The sequence below is a fragment of the Dicentrarchus labrax genome, unplaced genomic scaffold (assembly GCF_905237075.1).
Source record: "Dicentrarchus labrax unplaced genomic scaffold, dlabrax2021, whole genome shotgun sequence".
Classification (NCBI taxonomy): Eukaryota; Metazoa; Chordata; class Actinopteri; family Moronidae; genus Dicentrarchus; species Dicentrarchus labrax.
The window spans coordinates 4,302,243-4,323,319 of NW_026136714.1; the positions used below are offsets into that span (position 1 = coordinate 4,302,243).

Sequence of the window (21,077 nt, forward strand, 5' to 3'; positions counted from 1 at the left end):
TCCAGCTATAACAAGTCAATATGTCTGCCATTAGTGACTGTAACGTGACCAGGAGAGGACAGATTAACTGAAACGTGCTCTGCATCTTAAAGCTAGGGTTGAAAAAAAACTTTAAAAAAAGCTGTGAAACATTAAAACAAGTAGATAAATGTACATTTACATTTGGTCAAATTCACTTAAAAGATTCGTGTTACTGCTTTAATTAAAGAAATACATTATTTTAGGCTTGTTGCCAGTTTGGAAAGTAGCAGCGTTGAACGATGCTTTAAATTATACTCAAGGATAAATAATATGACCATTGCTGAGATCATACAACAACAGTATCATCATTTTAAATCATATATTGTTGTTTGCATGCATTTGCTGGCACCTTTGACCTTTGCTATCATTTTGCGCCAATAAAAATAAAAATAGAATTATGTTTTATTTTAGTTTAAATTGTAAAGAAACAACTAGAAAATATATAATAATCTTGCAGGACGGATTATAATTCAGGTCACCGGTCGGAAGGAGGATTTGGGGCCGGAAATGGCCCCCAAACCCAGCAGTTTGAGCTCCCTGACCTAAAGGGACCTTTCTTTATTTTAATTTAGTTTTATACTCTTATTTATGTATATTACTTTTATTTTATTTATTTCCCTGATGTTTGTTCTTTGTGCTATCCCCCTGCTGCTGTAACAAACTGATTTCCCCCATTATAATAAATATATAATAAAGGATTATCTTATCTTCTCCTCATTTTATCTTATCTTATATGTCATGTTGTTTTTAATGTGTATGTTTATTTCTTTGCCCACTCTGCACAATAATTTCCTCTTACGGTTATAATGTTATAAAAAAACTAAACAGCCTTGTGTATTTTATCTCCTATATTACTATTTTTATTATTTTTTGTGCTTTATGAAATATTACAGTTAAAAAAAAAAAACGTTCAGTTAAAAATAAACAAATAATATAAAAATAAATTAATAATATGATGACGTAAAGGCGTGGCTCCACCACTGACGCGCCGACGTGCAGCGGAAGTCTCCGGCGGGGCTGCTCTTCAACTTCGCCCCAGTCCGTTGTTTGTGGGTGATGTTGGTGCCGTTAAACGACTCACGATGCCTGTGCAGAGCCTGCCCGTCCGGGATGCGTCCATTCAGTTCCGTTTGCTGCAGCAGTATCTGGTCCTGCTGAAGAAATACCCCATCCTCACTAAATCCGTAACGAGGTCAGTGGCTGTATTCGTTAAACTCACTCACTGTTGGACTTCATTCTGCATCCTGCTGCTGCTGTTGTCCACTTTCTCCTCAGTCTGACAGGAAAATACGAGACTTTTAACTAAAAGCACTGAGTTAATTTACTGTTTGCTGCATTGTGGTATCAGTTCGTTTGCAGTTCTTTATGTGATTGTTGACTTTAAAGTGTCTTTTGTTTGCACTGACCACAGACTGCCCTTTTGTGTCAGCACTGTGGCTTCAGCCAATCAGCATCTGCCAGGAAAACCTCCCCTGACAAGTTCATGACACTGATTTTGAGATAATCAGGGTATGTTATTATGCATGTACCTGTTGCATATTGATAGAGTTGTCTTTGTGTGTGTGTGTGTGTGTGTGTGTGTGTGTGTGTGTGTGTGTGTGTGTGTGTCTTTGATGTTTTCAGTGGCATCCTCTCAGCTTTAGGAAATCTTCTGTCTCAGATTTTGGAGGTGAGAAAAAAGGCCAAAAGTGGAGCCCTGGTCAGTGAGATCGACACCACTGGAGCTGCACGCTATGCCATTTACGGGTGAGACTTTATACCAAAACAAACGGAGGGTGGACGTGCTTTTTTCATGGTTCATCTACAACAACAAAAAAGGGAGAACATTGTGTTCCCTGTTCAAATCTGTGCATCTAACCCTAACCCTAACCCTATATTTGTAGTTATTGTGCTTTGTTGTGTATTGCAGGTTGTTTATTACAGGACCGGTCAGCCACTACTTTTACCAGCTGATGGAAGTGTGGATGCCCACCACAGACCCGTACTGTATAATCAAACGTCTGCTACTGGATCGGCTTTTTTTTGCCCCCGGCTTTCTGCTCCTTTTCTACTTTGTTATGACCATCCTGGAAGTGAGTCACCTCAGAAACGCTCCCTCCTGATCACCTCATTATGCCATTTGATTTATTGCAGGGTCGTGAAGATAGAAAAGACCAGTGTAAAATAGTTACATAACCAATCACTGCATATAAAAGTAATTAGTTGTTAGGTAAAGTAACTTTTTTAATGCTTCAATTCTCTTATTAATGCACACAGCTGTCAGATATATTATTTTAATGTTGCTGTGGGACAATTTTGTCTAGTTGTGAATCCTCCTGACCACCAGAGAGCAGCAACGAGTAGCGTTCCTACCTGTAAGATGACAAGATCAGCATTAACATTATGTATGTCAGCATTAACTGAGCTTTCATTCAATAGTTAATAAATAATTGTTTGATGACCGGACTTTGGTCGAGTGACATTAGATCGTAAATCATAAAATCATCGACATAGTTCTCCACTTTTTTCCGGTATGACAAACATAACAAGTAACAAACCCATTTAAATCATAAATTGTAATGTAATAATTACGTTATTTAATTTAAAAACATAATTCATTACATTAGTACCTACCGCCACAAGTAGTGCAATTACAGTAACACCAGAGTAATAGTGGGAGAAAAAAACACTGAAGTTGTTAAAAAATAAACATATTAAGACAGAGAATTATATAAAAAGTTATCACATAGCAGGAAAACTAATCTCTGATGATCACAGGAAATAATCTGCTCAAAATTAGTTATTGTGTTCTCTATTTGTGTTAATTGTATAGTTAATATCAGTTGTTCTGTACTGTTACTGTTATGCATTAAATATAATTTGCAATACATAAAATATGTCACATACTTAGGGGTCGTCGGTTTACTCAGTGATAGAAAAGATGTTCCAAAGGGGGAAAAAGGTTGAAAAAAACCCACTACTTATATAACACGCTACATCTAACACTGGAAAAGTAATTAAAAGACAAGAACGGTCGAAATTGCTGCAGCAGAGGCCGAGATTTCCTGAATATGAGCCCATTTTAATGGGTGAAGCTCAAATAACGCAGGATCCTACAGTTGCTTGTCTTTTAAACGCCATGTTTGTTATAATTTGTGTACTTGACAGGTTTAGTAGTGCTCACCATGACTAGTTTTTGAGGAAATTGGACCCTTTAAAGGATTTACTGCCACTAGTGCAACGCTTCAACCTGGATATTTATTATAGTAATTAATTCACTGTCTTCTTGTATTGTATGCAATATTAAACGCGTCATAAAGTGTGTTTTATATAGAAAGAAGAAGAGCAAAGGAAAGGGGAATATGTGGTAATTCCAATCTATTTACAGGGGAAAGGGTGGGGAGATTTTGAAAAGAAGATGAGAGGAAGTTACTGGACTGCTTTAAAGATGAACTGGAAAGTTTGGACTCCCTTCCAGTTTGTCAATATCAACTTTGTGCCTGTTCAGGTGAGTATTTCACCGACATCCTGTCACAATGCAACGCTGACTCAGACACTGACACCTCTCATGTTTATTCACCCTTTCCTGTACTCTCTGTTGTTGTTGTTGTTTTTTTGGTTTCAGTTCCGCGTGCTGTTTGCCAACATGATTGCCCTGTTCTGGTACGCCTACCTTGCATCTGTGAGGAAATGAATCTTCCTGCTGTGGCTTTTTAAGCTGTTTACCGCACTGCTGTACACCTGCTCCTGATCGGGACGATAATTCTCACACACAGTAGCCTAACAAACCTGTACACTGAGTTTAAGCCATTATAACATGCTGCTATGATACTGCGTTTGTAATGACAACATAATACATGTTTTTTTTACCGAAGCACTGTAAGATGTAATCTTGATTTATACTATTGAATGATTTAAAGTGCCTTGTTACTTGTGGTGTGTGCAGGGTATACAGCTCCACATCTGTGGCTGATGTAATATTACAGAACAGGAAATGTGAAGACACAATGCAAATTCACACTTTAAATAGTTTCTTTATTATTTTTTTTAATTACCCAAATAACAAAATTAAAAACATATATTTGTGAAAATAAATTTTTTAACACACCATGTTGTCTATATGTGTAACATTTGTATTTGCCAAAATTAAATATTAAACCAAAATAAAAGTTGTAAGATTATAAAGGAATGTGTTGGATTATTTTAAACTAAAAGACTAATAAATACAAAAATAAAGCATTTGAGGTTATTTGATCTTCATCGTATTAAATTAAGGAATGTACATTTCATTGATTAATTATCTGATATATGAGCTTGGTGGGTGCTCAGCCTCCTCTCAGGCGCAGCAGCATGTCGATGGTGCTCTGATGTTCGACGTTGTAGTCTGAAAGTCTCCCACCGGTCATCTCTCTGCTTTGGTGAAGGAGCCTCTGCTGGCTCACCGGGACCCCCTCTCTTTTCTCGACCTTGGTCTTAAAGTCGTTCACAGTCTCGTCGGGTCTGATGTCATAGGTGCTCAGCTTCCCCTTCTCGTTTCTGACGAACACCTGGATGGTCTCTGGCTGCTGGGTGACCAGCAGAGACACCAGGGATCCGGACTGTAGACCGTAGTAGCAGAGAGGCTTTGAGTCGTCGTTGAGTTGAGTCGTCTGGCCGTTCACAAAGACCAGCTTCTGCCTCTGAGGGGAAACTCCAAGTTTCTCGTGGATGAGTCTTTTCAGAGAGCTCACTGTGTCCTGTGGATTCACCGTCAGGGTGTGGAACCTCCCATCCAGCATTTTAATGGTTATATCCATCATGAAAGTGGCCTGAAAGACAGTTCAATACATTTTAAATATAAGTGTAGAGTGCAGATGTAAGAAAACATGTTTATTCGGTTCAACCCCCCCAAAGAATGTCCAATAAACATGATTTGAATAGGGTTTTTTACGTGAAAATGACGATTATGATGCAAAAATGATAATTCCCACTATCTCATATCTGTCAAAATAACCGCAATATGATTTGTTTTTAACCATAAATATCATGCAAACTCTTTTCAGTAAAGTCTCACAGTGCAGTGTTGATAAAGAGAGATTCTTACCTTGTGATCACGTTTGTAAAATCTTCAGGAAAACTTCTTGAAAAGTCTCGACAAAGGTGACAATCTAACAGATGATTGTAGGAGCGGATGTGCCAGAGGTTTCAGCTCCCACAGTTTATATACAGTCTGCCTCAGCTGATCAACACCGCCCCCTTTACTTCACATTCGTTTTCCTTCTCTGCCTTCATAACTTTCGGTTTCCATTCTCCTGACATGACGCAGCTACTGTGAGCGCTTGTAATGTTTTCATACCAATGCTGTCCAAAGGTGTCTTTACACAACCAAATAATCTGGTTTTATTAGTGGAGAAACAGCTGTTAGTCAGAATGAATCACCTGGGAGTTTTACCTGATCAGGTTATTTAAGGTCAAAGCTCAAGACTGTCTTTAAGGAAAACAAATAAATAGTTTTAGCAATAATGAGAGGAAAAGTGACCCAATAAACATATAAGTAGTAGCATCATTGTTATTTATTGGATTCACAAAGACATTTTTAAGACATGAAAAGTCTAAATTAGTTTATATTATCACTTAAAACCAGATCTCAATGTATATTTTATGGCCTTTTTGTGTCCACTGAGCTTCAGAGTTTACTGAGAATTTCAATTAACATTTCATTTTAAAGGTAAAACAAACAATTAGTGATTAAAGGGTCCCAAAAATAACAAACCTGATGTAAAGTTCAGAGTTACTACACATCTCAGTGTTGGGCCTTTCGGCAACAGTCTCCAGATTATGCTTTAAAGATTTTAGCAAATGTTTTATTTTGCATTCAGATTATTTGTCCATCTCTCTCTCAGTGTTTCCTGCTCACAGACTGAAAGGAAACTGAAATAGAGCAAGTTGGCTCCCACTGACCCTGAGAAGAAGAACTTCCCACACCCACCCTGTGGTGACACACAACAAATAATCAGCAACACCTGTAACAAAAGACAGACACATAGATGATTGTTTGAGTGTTTTTATTCATCACTTATAAACAAAGCATGTGCTGATGTATTGATTATAAGTGTTTTATTTTGCTGCTGCCACCTTGTGCTCATTGATATCTGTCTGATATCGTGATACACACATGTGCAATACTTCTGAATACACTTCTCACTTTACTTTTAGTCTTCTTTCATATATTCATATGTATCCACAATAGTGATACTCATTCAATAGTCTGTGCACCTGACACACAATAATCACTTGCTCATATCTATACAGTGTATAGCAAATTTATTTATACTTAAAGGACCAGTGTGTAAGATTTACTGGCATCTATTTGTTGTTAACAACAGCTTTTAATTGTTGTTTGTTGTGGGTAACCACAAAGTTTTTAGTTTTTTTAGTCAACTTGCACTATTGTGGATTGCTCCTGCTGCAGCTGGACCTTGGTCTTGAAGTTCCTCACAGTCTCGTTGGGTCTGACATCATAGGTGCTCTTCGTCCCCTGTAGGTTGCTGAGGAACACCTGGATGGTCTCCGGCTGCTGGGTGACCAGCAGAGACACCATGGATCCAGACTGTAGACCGTAGTAGCAGAGAGGCTTTGAGTCGTCGTTGAGTTGAGTCGTCTGGCCGTAGATATGACACAATTATCCAGGAATGTATTGGAATTTCAAATTAAAAGACTAATAAATACAAAATGACAGCATGTGAGGCTATTTGATCTTCAATCATAATAAATTAAGGAATGTAGAGTGTATTAATTATATTTATATTATTAAATATGAAGCAGGAGGGTGCTCAGCCTCCTCTCAGACGCAGCAGCATGTCGATGGTGCTCTGATGTTCGACGTTGTAGTCTGAAAGTCTCCCACCAGTCATCTCTCTGCTTTGGTGAAGGAGCCTCTGCTGGCTCACCTGGACCCCCTCTCTTTTCTCGACCTTGGCCTTGAAATCGTTCACAGTCTCGTCGGGTCTGATATCATAGGTGCTCAGCTTCCCCTTTTCGTTTCTGACGAACACCTGGATGGTCTCCGGCTGCTGGGTGACCAGCAGAGACACCATGGATCCAGACTGTAGACCGTAGTAGCAGAGAGGCTTTGAGTCGTCGTTGAGTTGAGTAGTCTGGCCGTTCACAAAGACCAGCTTCTGCCTCTGAGGGGAAACTAAAAATTTGTCGTGGATGAGTCTTTTCAGAGAGCTCACTGTGTCCTTTGGGTTCACCGTCAGGGTGTGGGAAGTCCCATCCAGCATTTTAATGGTTATATCCATCATGAAAGTGGCCTGAAAGACAGTTCAATACATTTTAAATATAAGTGTAAATTAGGGCTGCACGAGTAATCAAAATATTATCCAAAGTACAATATGCTCAATTGCAATATCCAAATATAAGGTTATACAGATATAAAGGTAAACTACAAATCTTGTTCTCCAAATTTAAGAAAACATGTTTATTCGGTTCAACCCCCCAAAAATGTCCAATAATCATGATTTGAATAGGGGTTTTTTTTTTTTTTTACGTGAAAATTACGATTATGATGCAAAAATGATCATTCCCACTATCTTATATCTGTCAAAATAACCGCAATATGATTTGTTTTTTAGCCATAAATATCATGCAGACTCTTTTCGGTAAAGTCTCACAGTGCAGTGTTGATAAAGAGAGATTCCTACCTTGTGATCTTGTTTGTAAAATCTTCAGGAAAACTTCTTGAAAAGTCTCGACAAAGGTAATGAACAGACGATTGTTAGGAGCAGCTGTATCAGAGGTTTCAGCTCCCCACAGTTTATATACAGTCTGCCTCAGCTGATCAACACCGCCCCCTTTACTTCACATTTAAGTTTCTATTGTCCTGACATGACACAGCTACTGTGAGCGCTTGTAATGTTTTCATACCAATACGGTCCAATGGTGTGTTTACACCACCGAATAATCCGGTTTTATTAGTGGAGAAACAGCTGTTAGTGAGAATGAATCACAGAGGAGTTTTACCTGATCAGCTTATATAAGGTCAAAGATCAAGACTGTCTTTAAAGAAAACAAATACATATTTACAATAATGAGTGTAAAAGTGACCAAATTAACAGATCTATATTGTGTAGTAGCCTAATTGTTATTTATTGGATTCATGAAGCAATTTCTGACACATGAAAAGTCTAAATTAGTTTATATTATCACTTAAAACAAGATGTCAACATGTATTTTATGGCTTTTTGCCTGAAGGAGTGTCCAATGAGCTTCAGAGTTAACTGAGTTAACAGAGTACACTTTAACAGCAGTTGAATGACTGATGGACTTAGAGTTTTCTCTGTAGAGTCGGTGGGAGACATTGTCCAAGATGGCATGAATCTTGGACAGCATCCTCCTCTCTGACACCGCCGTCAGAGAGTCCAGCTCCACTCCCACAACGTCACTGGCCTTGTGGATCAGTTTATTGAGTATTGATTCACATCCTCCGCATGGTCCTGCAGATGTTGAAGGACCTCAGACTCCTCAGGAAATAGAGATGGCTTTAGAGCCTTTGTGTGTGAAGGACAGTGGCCACAAAACTCATGAACAATGCTACAGTCCCTATCTGGAGTCAGGTTTTGGTTTGTCCATTCTGTGCTACTGTAGAAAGATGGTGGACTGCATAGAAGAGGACTGGCTGCCTCTGTTGATATAAAAGGCTCATTCTAACAAAAACACAACGATTCTTATTTTCACATGATGTTTTATTTTTTTATCTTTTGTAAAATTTTCTTATTTAATTGTTATATGACTTTGTTCAGTACATTTCAATGCACCCTTGACCCTGTCTTAACCTACTTATGACAAATAAAATTAAACTGATTCAACACAATACCAACAATCTAAAGTAAACTCTGCACTAATGTTGAGAGTTCAGAGGAGAAAACATCAGATCGATGCCTCTCTAATGGCACTTACTGAATATATTGAATAATATTGATTAAACTGTAACCAAAACACAAAATCCCCACAGAGGAAATCCCCAGAAAGACACAGGCAGCCTCCCTACAACCCTACAACACACAACACTGCAACACACAACCCTACAACACACAACACTGCAACACACAACCCTACAAGACGCAACCCTACAACACACAACACTGTAACACACAACCCTGTAACCCACAACCCTACAACACACCACCCTCTAACACACAACCCTGCAACACACAACACTGGAACATACAACCCTGCAACACACAACCCTCTAACACACAACCCTGCAACACACAAACCTACAACACACAAACCTACAACACACAATTAACACTAACTGCACACTTATGGGAGGTCAGAATCAAAATGCACATTCGTTGTTGCTTTAGTGTTTTTTAAAGTTTGAAGAGAAGATGAAGCAAAGTTACTGAAACTTTGTGTCTGTTCAGATTAACATCCTGTCATCAGTCAAATGAAGCTGCTAAAATGCTGACACCATCTTTTTTTCCTTTTCAGTTCAGAGTGCTGTTGTTTCATTGTCTTACAGACGCACATGAATCCTCTTCACAGAGGTTTTAGGCTGTTTACTGTCTGTATATGCTACCTGTTAAACATCTGACAATAATGCTCACACACAGAAGCTCTTCTGTCTCCTAATAAACCAACAACCAGGTTACGCCATTATAAAATGCTCCTATCACTGTTGGTAATAACAGAATATAATAAATGTAGTTTATAATACATTGACAGAGCATTGTAAGATGTATTAATCTTGATTTATATTATAGAGAAAGTCTGTTTTATATATTTAAATAATATCAATAACAACTCCACCTCTGAGCTGGTGAAATATTACAATGCAGGATATATAAAAGACACATGTACATTTACATTTGGGACTTTTTTTATTTTATTGAAAAGTTTCCAGTTGACAAAAATAAAACATCATTTTTTTTCCAAATGAGATTACAACATGCCAGGTTGTGTGTACAACATATTTGTATTGTAAAAACAAAATAACATCAAGTCAAAAGGTTTTTATGACAGAATTACACATCAGGGGAATGTTTTGTTTACTTTTTCCAAATGAAAATACAAATAAATAATAATAAATATGACATTTGGGAGGATTTCATTTTAATTTTTGTGAAATTAAGGAATGTACAGTGTATGAAGTCTCTGATATATGATGCAGAAACGTCCTCAGCCTCCTCTCAGACGCCCGGTCATGTTGATGGTGTCAAGAGCCTTGATGTTGTAGTCTGAGAGATTTTTATCATCCTCCAGCTGTCTGCTTTGGTAAAGGAGCCTCTGCTGGTCCGCCGGAACCCCCTCTCTTTGCTGGACCTTGGTCTTGAAGTTCCTCACAGTCTCATTGGGTCTGACATCATAGGTGCTCTTCTGCCCCTGTAGGTTGCTGAGGAACACCTGGATGGTCTCCGGCTGCTGGGTAACCAGCAGAGACACCATGGATCCAGACTGTAGACCGTAGTAGCAGAGAGGCTTTGAGTCGTCGTTGAGTTGAGTCGTCTGGCAGTTCACAAAGACCAGCTTCTGTCTCTGAGGGGAAACTCCAAGTTTCTCGTGGATGAGTCTTTTCAGAGAGCTCACTGTGTCCTGTGGGTTCACCGTCAGGGTGTGGAACCTCCCATCCAGCATTTTAATGGTTATATCCATCATGAAAGTGGCCTGACCAGACAGTTCAATACATTTTAAATATAAATTAGAGATTTGAATAGGTTTTTTTACGTGAAAATGACGATTATGATGCAAAAATGACCATTCCCACTATCTTATATCTGTCAAAATAACCGCAATATGATTTGTTTTTAACCATAAATATCATGCAAACTCTTTTCAGTAAAGTCTCACAGTGCAGTGTTGATAAAGAGAGATTCCTACCTTGTGATCTCGTTTGTAAAATCTTCAGGAAAACTTCTTGAAATGTCTCAACAAAGGTGACAAACGAACAGATGATTGTTAGGAGCGGATGTGTCAGAGGTTTCAGCTCCCACAGTTTATATACAGTCTGCCTCAGCTGATCAACACCGCCCCCTTTACTTCACATTCCTTTTCCTTTTCTGCCTTCATAACCTTCGGTTTCCATTCTCCTGACATGACACAGCTACTGTGAGCGCTTGTAATGTTTTCATACCAATGCTGTCCAAAGGTGTCTTTACACAACCAAATAATCTGGTTTTATTAGTGGAGAAACAGCTGTTAGTGAGAATGAATCACCTGGGAGTTTTACCTGACCAGATTATGTAAGGTCAAAGATCATTAAGGAAAACAAATACATAGTTTTAACAATAATGAGAGTAAAAGTAACGAAATTAACGGATATGTAGTAGCATTATTGTAATTTATTTGATTCACAAAGACATTTTTGACACATGAAAAGTCTAAATTAGTTTATATTATCACTTAAAACCAGATCTCAATATATATTTTATGGCCTTTTTGTGTCCACTGAACTTCAGAGTTTACTGAGCATTTCAATGAACATTTCATTTTAAAGGTAAAACAAACAATTAGTGATTAAACGGTCCCAAAAATAACAAACCTGATGTAAAGTTCAGAGTTACTCACACATCTCAGTGTCGGGCCTTTCGGCAACAGTCTCCAGGTTATGCGTTAAAGATTTTAGCAAATGTTTCATTTTGCATTCAGATTATTTGTCCATCTCTCTCTCAGTGTTTCCTGCTCACAGACTGAAAGAGGAAACTGAAATAGAGCAAGTTGGCTCCCACTGACCCCGAGAAGAAGAACTTCCCACACCCACCCTGTGGTGACACACAACAAATAATCAGCAACACCTGTAACAAAAGACAGACACATAGATGATTGTTTGAGTGTTTTTATTCATCACTTATAAACAAAGCATGTGCTGATGTATTGATTATAAGTGTTTTATTTTGCTGCTGCCACCTTGTGCTCATTGATATCTGTCTGATATCGTGATACACACATGTGCAATACTTCTGAATACACTTCTCACTTTACTTTTAGTCTTCTTTCATATATTCATATGTATCCACAATAGTGATACTCATTCAATAGTCTGTGCACCTGACACACAATAATCACTTGCTCATATCTATACAGTGTATAGCAAATTTATTTATACTTAAAGGACCAGTGTGTAAGATTTACTGGCATCTATTTGTTGTTAACAACAGCTGTTAATTGTTGTTTGTCTAGTCACCACAGGGTGGGTGTGGGAAGTTCCTTTTTGGGGACAGTGGGAGCCAACTTGAACTATTTCAGTTTCCCCCGTCTGTCTATGAGCGGGAAGCTGGAAATTGCAACTATTTGAATACAGAATCAGAATCAGAAATACTTTATTGATCCCCCATGGGAAATTTGTTTGTTAGAGATGTTCTACTCACACAATGTTAAAGAATAGAAATAATACTTATAACACAATATCTAGAATATGAATGTATTTGTAAGTATATACATATAAGTAAAAAGTAAAAATGGAAATGGAAATATAAGAAGATAATTAGAGCCTCTATACAAAGTAAATGTAAACATATTCCACAGTATTACTGAAAGAAATTAAATAAATAGTAATACGTTTTATAGATTGTGGTGTTGCAGTTAGAGTTAATTACAAAGAATAACATAATAATCAAGTGAATTGCACCTTAATTGACTTATTGCACTTTAACAGCACCAGTTTAAAGACTGATGGACTCAGAGTTTTCACTGTGGAGTGGGTGGGAGACATTGTCCAAGATGGTATGAATCTTGGACAGCGTCCTCCTCTCTGACACCGCCTTCAAAGAGTGCTGTTGTTTCATTGTCTTACAGACGCACATGAATCCTCTTCACAGAGGTTTTAGGCTGTTTACTGTCTGTATATGCTACCTGTTAAACATCTGACAATAATGCTCACATACAGAAGCTCTTCTGTCTCCTAAAAAACCAACAACCAGGTTATGCCATTATAAAATGCTCCTATCACTGTTTGTAATAACAGAATATAATAAATGTAGTTTATAATACATTGACAGACCATTGTAAGATGTATTAATCTTGATTTATATTATAGAGAAAGTCTGTTTTATATATTTAAATAATATCAATAACAACTCCACCTCTGAGCTGGTGAAATATTACAATGCAGGATATATAAAAGACACATGTACATTTACATTTGGGACTTTTTTTATTTTTTTGTAAAGTTTCCAGTTGACAAAAATAAAACATAATTTTTTTTCCAAATGAGATTACAACATGCCAGGTTGTGTGTACAAAATATTTGTATTGTAAAAACAAAATAACATCAAGTCAAAAGGTTTTTATGACAAAATTACACATCAGGGGAATGTTTTCTTTACTTTTTCCAAATGAAAATACAAATAAATAATAATAAATATGACATTTGGGAGGATTTCATTTTAATTTTTGTGAAATTAAGGAATGTACAGTGTATGAAGTCTCTGATATATGAACCAGAAACGTCCTCAGCCTCCTCTCAGACGCCCGGTCATGTTGATGGTGTCAAGAGCCTCGATGTTGTAGTCTGAGAGTAGTTTACCATCCTCCAGCTGTCTGCTTTGGTAAAGGAGCCTCTGCTGGTCCGCCGGAACCCCCTCTCTTTGCTGGACCTTGGTCTTGAAGTTCCTCACAGTCTCATTGGGTCTGACATCATAGGTGCTCTTCTTACCCTGTAGGTTGCTGAGGAACACCTGGATGGTCTCCGGCTGCTGGGTAACCAACAGAGACACCATGGATCCAGACTGTAGACCGTAATAGCAGAGAGGCTTTGAGTCGTCGTTGAGTTGAGTCGTCTGGCCGTTCACAAAGACCAGCTTCTGCCTCTGAGGGGAAACTCCAAGTTTCTCGTGGATGAGTCTTTTCAGAGAGCTCACTGTGTCCTGTGGGTTCACCGTCAGGGTGTGGAACCTCCCATCCAGCATTTTAATGGTTATATCCATCATGAAAGTGGCCTGACCAGACAGTTCAATACATTTTAAATATAAATTAGGGATTTGAATAGGTTTTTTTTTAATGTGAAAATGACGAGTATGATGCAAAAATGATCATTCTCACTATCTTATATCTGTCAAAATAACCGCAATATGATTTGTTTTTAACCATAAATATCATGAAAACTCTTTTCAGTAAAGTCTCACAGTGCAGTGTTGATAAAGAGAGATTCCTACCTTGTGATCTCGTTTGTAAAATCTTAAGGAAAACTTCTTGAAAAGTCTCGACAAAGGTGGCAAACGAACAGATGATTGCTAGGAGCGGATGTGCCAGAGGTTTCAGCTCCCACAGTTTATATACAGTCTGCCTCAGCTGATCAACACCGCCCCCTTTACTTCACATTCCTTTTCCTTCCCTGCCTTCGTAACTTTCTGTTTCCATTCTCCTGACATGACACAGCTACTGTGAGTGCTTGTAATGTTTTCATACCAATGCTGTCCAAAGGTGTCTTTACAAAACCAAATAATCTGGTTTTATTAGTGGAGAAACAGCTGTTAGTGAGAATGAATCACCTGGGAGTTTTACCTGATCAGGTTATTTAAGGTCAAAGATCATTAAGGAAAACAATACATAGTTTTAACAATAATGAGAGTAAAAGTAACCAAATTAACAGATATGTAGTAGCATTATTGTTGTTTATTGGATTCACAAAGACATTTTTGAGACATGAAAAGTCTAAATTAGTTTATATTATCACTTAAAACCAGATCTCAATATATATTTTATGGCCTTTTTGTGTCCACTGAACTTCAGAGTTTACTGAGCATTTCAATGAACATTTCATTTTAAAGGTAAAACAAACAATTAGTGATTAAACGGTCCCAAAAATCACAAACCTGATGTAAAGTTCAGAGTTACTCACACATCTCAGTGTCAAGCCTTTAGGAAAAGTCTCCAGATTATGTAGTAAAGATTTTAGCTAATGTTTTATTTTGCATTCAGATTATTTGTCCATCTCTCTCCGTGTTTCCTGCTCACAGACTGAAAGAGGAAACTGAAATAGAGCAAGTTGGCTCCCACTGACCCCGAGAAGAAGAACTTCCCACACCCAACCTGTGGTGACACACAACAAATCAGCAGCAACACCTGTAACAAAAGACAGAAACATAGATGATTGTTTGAGTGTTTTTATTCATCACTTATAAACAAAGCATGTGCCGATTTATTGATTATAAGTGTTTTATTTTGCTGCTGCCACCTTGTGCTCATTGATATCTGTCTGATATCGTGATACACACATGTGCAATACTTCTGAATACACTTCTCACTTTACTTTTAGTCTTCTTTCATATATTCATATGTATCCACAATAGTGATACTCATTCAATAGTCTGTGCACCTGACACACAATAATCACTTGCTCATATCTATACAGTGCAAGCAAATCTATTTATACTTAAGGGACCAGTGTGTAGGATTTATAAATACACACTGGACCTTTAAGTTTATTGTACATATTTCTATAGTAATATTTTATTCATCTCATTACATTTTATTTTAATCTTTCTTTAATTTTCTTATTTTATTGTTATATGACTTGTGCTGTTACTGCTGAGTTGAGCTCTTCTCATTCAGGACATTTCAATTCACCATTGACCCCATGTTAACCTACATATGACAAATAAAACTAACCTGATTCAACACAATACCAACAATCTAAAGTAAACTCTGCACTAATGTTGAGAGTTCAGAGGAGAAAATATCAGATTGATGCCTCTCCAATGGCACTTACTGAATACACTAATTAAACTGTAACCAAAACACAAAATCCCCACAGAGGAAATCCCCAGAAAGACACAGGCAGCCTCCCTACAACCCTACAACACACAACATTGCAACACACAACCCTACAACACACAACCCTACAACACACAACACTGCAACACACAACCCTACAACACACAACACTGCAACACACAACACTACAACACACAACCCTGCAACTAAATTAAGACAAACTTAGAACAAACCCTGGCAGATCAGCACTAACTGCACACTTATTGGAGGTCAGAATCAAAATAATGTTTTTTAAAGTTTGAAGAGAAGATGAAGCAAAGTTACTGAAACTTTCTGTCTGTTCAGATTAACATCCTGTCATCAGTCAAATGAAGCTGCTAAAATGCTGACACCATCTTTTTTTCATTTTCAGTTCAGAGTGCTGTTGTTTCATTGTCTTACAGACGCACATGAATCCTCTTCACATATTAATCTTGATTTATATTATAGAGAAAGTCTGTTTTATATATTTAAATAATATCAACAACAACTCCACCTCTGAGCTGGTGAAATATTACAATGCAGGATATATAAAAGACACATGTACATTTACATTTGGGACTTTTTTATTTTATTGAAAAGTTTCCAGTTGACAAAAATAAAACATCATTTTTTTTCCAAATTAGATTTCAACATGCCAGGTTGTGTGTACAACATATTTGTATTGTAAAAACAAAATAACATCAAGTCAAAAGGTTTTTATGACAGAATTACACATCAGGGGAATGTTTTGTTTACTTTTTCCAAATGAAAAAAGAAATAAATAATAATAAATATGGCATTTGGGATGATTTGATCTTCATTTTTGTGAAATTAAGGAATGTACAGTGTATGAAGTCTCTGATATATGAACCAGAAACGTCCTCAGCCTCCTCTTAGACGCCCGGTCATGTTGATGGTGTCAAGAGCCTTGATGTTGTAGTCTGAGAGTAGTTTACCATCCTCCAGCTGTCTGCTTTGGTAAAGGAGCCTCTGCTGGTCCGCCGGAACCCCCTCTCTTTGCTGGACCTTGGTCTTGAAGTTCCTCACAGTCTCATTGGGTCTGATATCATAGGTGCTCTTCTGCCCCTGTAGGTTGCTGAGGAACACCTGGATGGTCTCTGGCTGCTGGGTGACCAGCAGAGACACCAGGGATCCGGACTGTAGACCGTAGTAGCAGAGAGGCTTTGAGTCGTCGTTGAGTTGAGTCGTCTGGCCGTTCACAAAGACCAGCTTCTGCCTCTGAGGGGAAACTCCCAAGTTTCTCGTGGATGAGTCTTTTCAGAGAGCTCACTGTGTCCTGTGGGTTCACCGTCAGGTTGTGGAACCTCCCATCCAGCATTTTAATGGTTATATCCATCATGAAAGTGGCCTGAAAGACAGTTCAGTACATTTTTAAATATAAATTAGGGATTTGAATAGTTTTTTTTTTTTTACGTGAAAATGACGAGTATGATGCAAAAATGATCATTCCCACTATCTTATATCTGTCACAATAACTGCAATATGATTTGTTTTTAACCATAAATATCATGCAAACTCTTTTCAGTAAAGTCTCACAGTGCAGTGTTGATAAAGAGAGATTCCTACCTTGTGATCTCGTTTGTAAAATCTTCAGGAATACTTCTTGAAAAGTCTCGACAAAGGTGACAAACGAACAGATGATTGTTAGGAGCGGATGTGTCAGAGGTTTCAGCTCCCCACAGTTTATATACAGTCTGCCTCAGCTGATCAACACCGCCCCCTTTACTTCACATTCGTTTTCCTTCTCTGCCTTCATAACTTTCAGTTTCTATTCTCCTGACATGACACAGCTACTGTGAGTGCTTGTAATGTTTTCATACCAATGCTGTCCAAAGGTGTCTTTACAAAACCAAATAATCTGGTTTTATTAGTGGAGAAACAGCTGTTAGTGAGAATGAATCACCTGGGAGTTTTACCTGATCAGGTTATTTAAGGTCAAAGATCATTAAGGAAAACAAATACATAGTTTTAACAATAATGAGAGTAAAAGTAACCAAATTAACAGATATGTAGTAGCATTATTGTTGTTTATTGGATTCACAAAGACATTTTTGAGACATGAAAAGTCTAAATTAGTTTATATTATCACTTAAAACCAGATCTCAATATATATTTTATGGCCTTTTTGTGTCCACTGAACTTCAGAGTTTACTGAGCATTTCAATGAACATTTCATTTTAAAGGTAAAACAAACAATTAGTGATTAAACGGTCCCAAAAATCACAAACCTGATGTAAAGTTCAGAGTTACTCACACATCTCAGTGTCAAGCCTTTAGGCAAAAGTCTCCAGATTATGTAGTAAAGATTTTAGCTAATGTTTTATTTTGCATTCAGATTATTTGTCCATCTCTCTCTCCGTGTTTCCTGCTCACAGACTGAAAGAGGAAACTGAAATAGAGCAAGTTGGCTCCCACTGACCCCGAGAAGAAGAACTTCCCACACCCAACCTGTGGTGACACACAACAAATCAGCAGCAACACCTGTAACAAAAGACAGAAACATAGATGATTGTTTGAGTGTTTTTATTCATCACTTATAAACAAAGCATGTGCCGATTTATTGATTATAAGTGTTTTATTTTGCTGCTGCCTCCTTGTGGTCATTGATATCTGTCTGATATCGTGATACACACATGTGCAATACTTCTGAATACACTTCTCACTTTACTTTTAGTCTTCTTTCATATATTCATATGTATCCACAATAGTGATACTCATTCAATAGTCTGTGCACCTGACACACAATAATCACTTGCTCATATCTATACAGTGCAAGCAAATCTATTTATACTTAAGGGACCAGTGTGTAGGATTTATAAATACACACTGGACCTTTAAGTTTATTGTACATATTTCTATAGTAATATTTTATTCATCTCATTACATTTTATTTTAATCTTTCTTTAATTTTCTTATTTTATTGTTATATGACTTGTGCTGTTACTGCTGAGTTGAGCTCTTCTCATTCAGGACATTTCAATTCACCATTGACCCCATGTTAACCTACATATGACAAATAAAACTAACCTGATTCAACACAATACCAACAATCTAAAGTAAACTCTGCACTAATGTTGAGAGTTCAGAGGAGAAAATATCAGATTGATGCCTCTCCAATGGCACTTACTGAATACACTAATTAAACTGTAACCAAAACACAAAATCCCCACAGAGGAAATCCCCAGAAAGACACAGGCAGCCTCCCTACAACCCTACAACACACAACATTGCAACACACAACACTGCAACACACAACCCTACAACACACAACACTGCAACACACAACACTACAACACACAACCCTGCAACTAAATTAAGACAAACTTAGAACAAACCCTGGCAGATCAGCACTAACTGCACACTTATTGGAGGTCAGAATCAAAATAATGTTTTTTAAAGTTTGAAGAGAAGATGAAGCAAAGTTACTGAAACTTTCTGTCTGTTCAGATTAACATCCTGTCATCAGTCAAATGAAGCTGCTAAAATGCTGACACCATCTTTTTTTTTATTTTCAGTTCAGAGTGCTGTTGTTTCATTGTCTCACAGACGCACATGAATCCTCTTCACATATTAATCTTGATTTATATTATAGAGAAAGTCTGTTTTATATATTTAAATAATATCAACAACAACTCCACCTCTGAGCTGGTGAAATATTACAATGCAGGATATATAAAAGACACATGTACATTTACATTTGGGACTTTTTTATTTTATTGAAAAGTTTCCAGTTGACAAAAATAAAACATCATTTTTTTTCCAAATTAGATTACAACATGCCAGGTTGTGTGTACAACATATTTGTATTGTAAAAAAAACAAAATAACATCAAGTCAAAAGGTTTTTATGACAGAATTACACATCAGGGGAATGTTTTGTTTACTTTTTCCAAATGAAAAAAGAAATAAATAATAATAAATATGGCATTTGGGATGATTTGATCTTCATTTTTGTGAAATTAAGGAATGTACAGTGTATGAAGTCTCTGATATATGAACCAGAAACGTCCTCAGCCTCCTCTCAGACGCCCGGTCATGTTGATGGTGTCAAGAGCCTTGATGTTGTAGTCTGAGAGATTTTTACCATCCTCCAGCTGTCTGCTTTGGTAAAGGAGCCTCTGCTGGTCTGCTGGGACCCCCTCTCTTTGCTGGACCTTGGTCTTGAAGTTCCTCACAGTCTCATTGGGTCTGATATCATAGGTGCTCTTCTGCCCCTGTAGGTTGCTGAGGAACACCTGGATGGTCTCCGGCTGCTGGGTGACCAGCAGAGACACCATGGATCCAGACTGTAGACCGTAGTAGCAGAGAGGCTTTGAGTCGTCGTTGAGTTGAGTCGTCTGGCCGTTCACAAAGACCAGCTTCTGCCTCTGAGGGGAAACTCCAAGTTTCTCGTGGATGAGTCTTTTCAGAGAGCTCACTGTGTCCTGTGGGTTCACCGTCAGGGTGTGGAACCTCCCATCCAGCATTTTAATAGTTATATCCATCATGAAAGTGGCCTGAAAGACAGTTCAATACATTTTAAATATAAATTAGAGATTTGAATAGGTTTTTTTTACATGAAAATGACGATTATGATGCAAAAATGATCATTCCCACTATCTTATATCTGTCACAATAACTGCAATATGATTTGTTTTTAACCATAAATATCATGCAAACTCTTTTCAGTAAAGTCTCACAGTGCAGTGTTGATAAAGAGAGATTCCTACCTTGTGATCTCGTTTGTAAAATCTTCAGGAAAACTTCTTGAAGTCTTGACAAAGGTGACAATCAAACAGATGATTGTTACGAGCAGCTGTGTCAGAGGTTTCAGCTCCCACAGTTTATATACAGTCTGCCTCAGCTGATCAACACCGCCCCCTTTACTTCACATTCGTTTTCCTTCTCTGCCTTCATAACTTTCAGTTTCTATTCTCCTGACATGACACAGCTATTACGAGCACATTCATTACCAACAACAACAACACTGCCTCAAGGTGTGTTTAAGAATTCACCAACAATAACAACGTTTTATCCAAGAGGTGGGGCAGTGGAAAACAGCTGTAAATATGAAGGAATGACGGACAATTAAATGATTAACCGGGGACTTTTTGACAGCCTGAATAACTAATGACGATTACATCAAAACTGGTTCTAGCATGAAATGTGACAGACAAATACGTCACAATCTGTTTTTAGATATAAGTTTTCTAAGGAAACAAAACAGAGAGAAAGTTAAACAATACTGAAATGAAAGAAGATGAAGATTATAGTGTGAATCACAAATAAAAATGTCCTAACTCACTCAATATTTCAAGAAAAATGACACAGACTGAAATGAGATGCAACCACAGGCGTGAA

The 21,077-nt window shown here is 37.6% G+C and overlaps 3 protein-coding genes and 1 pseudogene across 10 annotated transcripts; 1 reads left to right on the forward strand and 3 right to left on the reverse strand.

Annotated features, from left to right (window-relative positions):
* Nucleotides 1-1,016: 1,016 nt before the first annotated feature.
* pxmp2 (peroxisomal membrane protein 2) lies at nucleotides 1,017-4,185 on the forward strand. Its single transcript, XM_051422198.1, has 5 exons — nucleotides 1,017-1,213; nucleotides 1,645-1,767; nucleotides 1,931-2,093; nucleotides 3,389-3,508; nucleotides 3,626-4,185. The coding sequence occupies exons 1-5, from the start codon at nucleotides 1,104-1,106 to the stop codon at nucleotides 3,692-3,694; spliced, it is 585 nt and encodes a 194-aa protein (XP_051278158.1). The 5' UTR covers nucleotides 1,017-1,103; the 3' UTR covers nucleotides 3,695-4,185.
* LOC127375864 (polyubiquitin-B-like) lies at nucleotides 4,015-14,255 on the reverse strand. Of its 2 annotated transcripts, none has more exons than XM_051422209.1 (2): nucleotides 14,136-14,255; nucleotides 4,015-4,808 (listed from the first exon to the last, which is right to left on the reverse strand). In XM_051422209.1, the coding sequence occupies exon 2, from the start codon at nucleotides 4,797-4,799 to the stop codon at nucleotides 4,326-4,328; it is 474 nt and encodes a 157-aa protein (XP_051278169.1). In that variant the 5' UTR covers nucleotides 4,800-4,808; nucleotides 14,136-14,255; the 3' UTR covers nucleotides 4,015-4,325. The 2 variants fall into 2 exon arrangements, with proteins under 2 accessions (XP_051278169.1, XP_051278168.1); XM_051422208.1 differs by lacking the exon at nucleotides 14,136-14,255 and adding an exon at nucleotides 5,084-5,203.
* LOC127375863 (polyubiquitin-B-like) lies at nucleotides 6,609-20,971 on the reverse strand. 7 transcript variants are annotated; one of them, XM_051422206.1, is made up of 3 exons: nucleotides 20,447-20,924; nucleotides 19,973-20,233; nucleotides 6,798-7,034 (listed from the first exon to the last, which is right to left on the reverse strand). In XM_051422206.1, the coding sequence occupies exons 2-3, from the start codon at nucleotides 20,222-20,224 to the stop codon at nucleotides 6,813-6,815; spliced, it is 474 nt and encodes a 157-aa protein (XP_051278166.1). In that variant the 5' UTR covers nucleotides 20,225-20,233; nucleotides 20,447-20,924; the 3' UTR covers nucleotides 6,798-6,812. The 7 variants fall into 7 exon arrangements, with proteins under 7 accessions (XP_051278167.1, XP_051278166.1, XP_051278162.1 ...); XM_051422202.1 differs by lacking the exon at nucleotides 6,798-7,034 and adding an exon at nucleotides 9,848-10,308 and having other exon boundaries at nucleotides 19,892-20,233; nucleotides 20,447-20,873; XM_051422201.1 differs by lacking the exon at nucleotides 6,798-7,034 and adding an exon at nucleotides 13,117-13,577 and having other exon boundaries at nucleotides 19,892-20,233; nucleotides 20,447-20,862.
* Nucleotides 16,284-17,540, reverse strand: LOC127375862 (polyubiquitin-B-like; annotated as a pseudogene).
* Nucleotides 20,972-21,077: the final 106 nt, after the last annotated feature.